We start from the raw sequence: 4,521 nt of genomic DNA, 5'->3' as shown, positions 1-4,521 counted from the left end.
TATTTACATATATATGCCTCTTTTTAGCATTAGGTCCATATTTGCCTGAAAATTATGTGTGTGTTCGTGTCGTGAATATGTATGCATATATATAAATATATATGAACATATATATATATATATATATATATATATATATATGTATATGTTCATATATACATGTATATATATATATAGGTATATATATAAATATATATATATATATATATATATATATATATATATATATATATATATATATATACAAATATATATATATATGTTCAAATGTATACGTGTATACGTTCTTCATGTGAAGTTCTTGAGGTCCATGCTCTTAAATTCTTCATCTTGGAATTGGCCCTGGCCCATCCTTGTAGTTGCATTCGCCGCAGAATCGTGGTGCCAACATCTTGCAGGAGAAACTATGGAGAGCATCGTGTGCCTCTGTGAAAGAAAAAAATGAGAGTACTTAGGAATGGGCAAAACACTATTGCCCGCTGCTGATAAACTGACAGGTTGACAACAACGACAACGACAACAACAACAACAACTTCAATAAGAACGACGACAAGGATAATAACAGTAAAGACAATGTTATAACAGTCAAAGTTATTTCGCACGACAGTAAAGGCTACATGAATTTCGTGTTTTTAATGAAATTGGCCGCTTACGAATGGAAGAGTGAGGCCCTTAGCAAATGAAGACATTAAAGAAGACAGAGATGCGAAGAAACCTACGAGCAACGGTACCGAACATTATGAGGGGCCTTCGTAAAGCCAAATCTACAGAAGGAAAGGGCTTTTTTTAACACTATCATGTGTACGTGCGCGCGCGCGTGCATGTCTGCACGTAAGCATGTATGTATGTATTTGTAACATACATTATTATTATTGTTTTTATGTTTCATGAACGATAATATTGTATTATCGATTATTTTCTACAATAGTACATGTCAGATAGAAATAGTGAAATCATAGACGCCAAGTAGAACAAAATTTGAATAAAAGGCTTCTTTTGAATTCGTGAAGTTAAGGCGGCGAGCTGGCAAGATTATTAGCATGCTGGGTGAAATCTGCCTCTACGTTCTGAGTTCAAATTTCATCGACTTTTTCGTTTATCCTTTCGGGGGTAAATTAAGTGCCTGTTACGTACTGAGGTCGATCTAATCGACTGGCCCCGTCATCCAAAATTTCAGGCCTTGTACCTTTAGTGGAAAGGATTATTATTATTATCAGTGAATTAGCAAAATGTCAGTTAAAAATCACACTCAGTATAAGTAAAATGCGCGTATATTTTGAGACCGGCTAGACAATATCGGCACGAAACCGACGGTAACATTCTGACCATTATGTGTGTGTGTGTGTATACTCGAACTTCGTTAGGTATTACTACAGAATGGGTATGCCTTGCGGTAGCTTATATCATGCCTTCGCTAATTTTTTTTTTTTTTTGTGTTTCTATAGTTACTAGCAGACATAAGCATCGTCTTATTTTTCCCATCCTTGAAGCAGCGGAACATCGAAGATGGGACAGCTAGAGAGTGCAAGAAGGGATATATATATATATATATATATATATATATATATATATATATATATATATATATATATATATATATATATATATATATATATATAGAGAGAGAGAGAGAGAGAGAGAGAGAGAGAGAGACAGAGATAGACAAACAGAGAGAGAGAAGGTGGCAGACAAACAAGCAGACAAACAGACAGACAGAGAAAAACCTATGCTAACACTAGACAGGTTTTAATTTTCTATCTGATTTGATCAACGTGAGGAATCGAGTTGCTGAAGGATACAACTCGGTCCGAGAATCGAACTGGCGATCTTAAAATCGTGAGTCAAACACTCTAATCATAAAGCCGTGGAAGACATACATAATTTTTCGTCAACTGTATTTCCTTCACAAATCTTGCGTCAACCCATTAATAAAGTAGCAGACACGTGACCAAGATACAATTCATTGTCATTGATTGAACTTGGAACAGCAGTATTTGTGACAGCGAAGTAGAAACACTTCATCTGGCAGCCATGTTTCTTGTTCACGTTTGAAGATTTCATCAATATAACAACCTAAGCGACATCTACCGAATTAATGACTTTTTTTTTAAAGCTAGTCCTCCTTTTCATACGTTATTTATTGCCTACTTCAAACTTGTCCCTCAGCCAATATTCTAACAAATTCTTTCCATGATTTATCCATGCTACTGGCCATACTTTAAATTTCCGCAGAAATTAACTCTTTGCACAGATGACGATTAGGAGTGTTTCGCATCTGGTAACCTTTTTTCAAGTACAAAATACAATGTGGTTAAGAAGCTCGCTTTGGAACCACGAGGTTTGGGGTTCAGTCCCACTACGCGACAGCCGACCGATGCCACGTGAGTGAATTTGGTACACGGAAACTGTGTGGAACACCATCATATGTGTGTGTGTGTGTGTGTGTGTGTGTGTGTGTGCGTGTGTGTCTGTGTGTGTGTATGTGTGTGCGTCTGTGTGTGTCTGTGTGTGTTGTCCTATATGCAGCTTTACAAGCGGTGTTCGTTTATTTACGTCCCGGTAAACCAGCTATTCGTCAAAAGAGAAACCAGACATCAAAATAAGTACCGGTGTTGATCTGTTCGACTAAAGCTCTCTATGGCGTTGCTCCAGCGTGGTCGCAGTCCAATAAATGGAAAACAAGTAAAAGGTAAAATGTAAATCCAATATAGACTTTGTAATTTGGGTCCAAAGACAGACGTTTATCGGATCTCCTGCGGTGGATTTGAACTAGTCCTCTGCCGAGAATGTATGTGTTGTCTGGAAGAGACCAAACCACGCCAACAATCTCTACGCTGCGTTTAAGACGAAACAAACATCTCAACCACACAGCCATAGAACGAATCCAAGTATATTTACTATAGAACACCTTAACTTATTACTCTTCCGAGCTAATTAAATGAATAATTAATTCGTATAGTTGTCCCACTAACTTATTAAGATAAACATCAACCTAACAGCAAAAATAACAATGATGAAAACAGAAAAGAACAAAAAGGGATAAAATATGAACTGCTGAAGGTGGTTGTGGTGGTGGTGGTGGTGGTATTTTTGGTGGTGTTACTGATCTTGGAGATAATCCATTTATTACTGCGGTTGTTTAACCGCAGGTTAGATCTCATTCGAGGAGATAACTCCGAAAATGATTTTCTAGGCGTGACCATCCCGTCTTTTATTGATGTATCTTGGATTATATCATGTAATGTGTCCTTCATTTTTGAAAATGGCGAAGTGTGCTTTGGTGACGACTTAGTTATCCTTTCTGATAGATCAAGTTTTCAATCGTACAGAGCCCCTTTCATTAGATCGACGACAAAAATATTGAAGTAAAAAATTCCTTTTAAGAGGAGGTGGCAGGTAGGATGTAGAGCAGGATTTCTCGACCACTTTTTATATGTGAACCCCTTTGATTACTATTAAGAGCTGTATAAAAAAAAGTTGTTAAAATATTTTGTGTATTAAAGAAGTAGAACTAATCTATTGTATGAATCTCCAGCATTTGGACCCCCAGGACTCATATCAACCCCGGTTGAGAACAGAGAGAGAACATGTAGAGAACATTGAGAACTAATAATGTAGAGCAAGGGATCACCAAACTTTTTTTCATGGCGGGCTAGATAACTGAGAGAACGATGAGTGCAGGCCGAATAACCGTTTTGTTCACTACAATACAGTGAATACACAAAAAATAAAGACAATTAACATATTTATTTCTCCAAAAGTTATCAAAGAAGGTGATGTTAGCAATAAGATAGTTATATCACACCCAGTGCCACACATATCCGAATCTCACAAACTAAGCAACAAAAGAGTTTGGTGAAATTTGTGAAACTGGTGTTTAGCTTTTAAGATATCATCAATATTTGCTTTGGAATTTGCAGCATCCAACCAAGAGAATTGCTTTCAAATGTTTATCAGTCAACCCTGTTTGATGTGCTGACTTTACATATTTTGTTTTTGAAATTGTTGGCTCATAGACATAAGTTGTTCCAAACACAGGCAAATGAACTCTCATTGCAGGTACTTACATAAAAGGTACAGTGTGGTGGTGGTGGGCTGGATGAACTGACCTCGCTGGCCGGATCTGGCCTGCGGGCCATAGTTTGGTGAACCCTGATGGAGAGGATGAGGAAACCGCTTCCATAGCCTATAAAGACACTCCAAGACCACTTCAGGTCCAATGTGATCGGTAAATATGGTCTTTTTGAGCAAACACAGGAAAAGGAACTCAATGAGGGTGGCTATGTTAATGGGGAAAGAGTATGATGCATAGTGCTCATCAGGAATCGGTGAAGCGGGAGGTGTACCATACAAGAAGTCACACAAATAATAGCTGTGATTATATGAGAAATGTGATGGTTTGTGACGGTATAAAACGCTAAAGTACTTCGTTATTTTTGTGACCGTGCGAGCGTTAATGCTTCAATATATAACGCTACGTCTTCCTCACAGACACGCCCTTACTCTATCTTCTTTCGTATC

General features: G+C 37.5%; 1 protein-coding gene across 6 annotated transcripts in view; it reads right to left on the bottom strand.

Annotated features, from left to right (window-relative positions):
• Nucleotides 1-223: 223 nt before the first annotated feature.
• Nucleotides 224-4,521, bottom strand: part of LOC106877775 (uncharacterized) — a 113,636-nt gene continuing 109,338 nt past the window's right edge. For 2 of the 6 annotated variants that reach the window (XM_052972156.2, XM_052972158.2), the window contains one exon: nt 224-450. In XM_052972156.2, coding sequence (XP_052828116.1) covers nt 326-450 — 125 coding nt within the window. In that variant the 3' untranslated portion in view covers nt 224-325. The remainder of the gene's footprint in view (nt 451-4,521) is intronic. The other 4 variants (XM_052972157.2, XM_052972155.2, XR_016243836.1 and 1 more) reach the window with 4 other exon arrangements.

This window comes from Octopus bimaculoides, chromosome 12, assembly GCF_046866305.1.
Source record: "Octopus bimaculoides isolate indiv1 chromosome 12, ASM4686630v1, whole genome shotgun sequence".
Taxonomy (NCBI): domain Eukaryota; kingdom Metazoa; phylum Mollusca; class Cephalopoda; order Octopoda; family Octopodidae; genus Octopus; species Octopus bimaculoides.
This window is presented reverse-complemented; position numbering and strand designations above follow the sequence as displayed.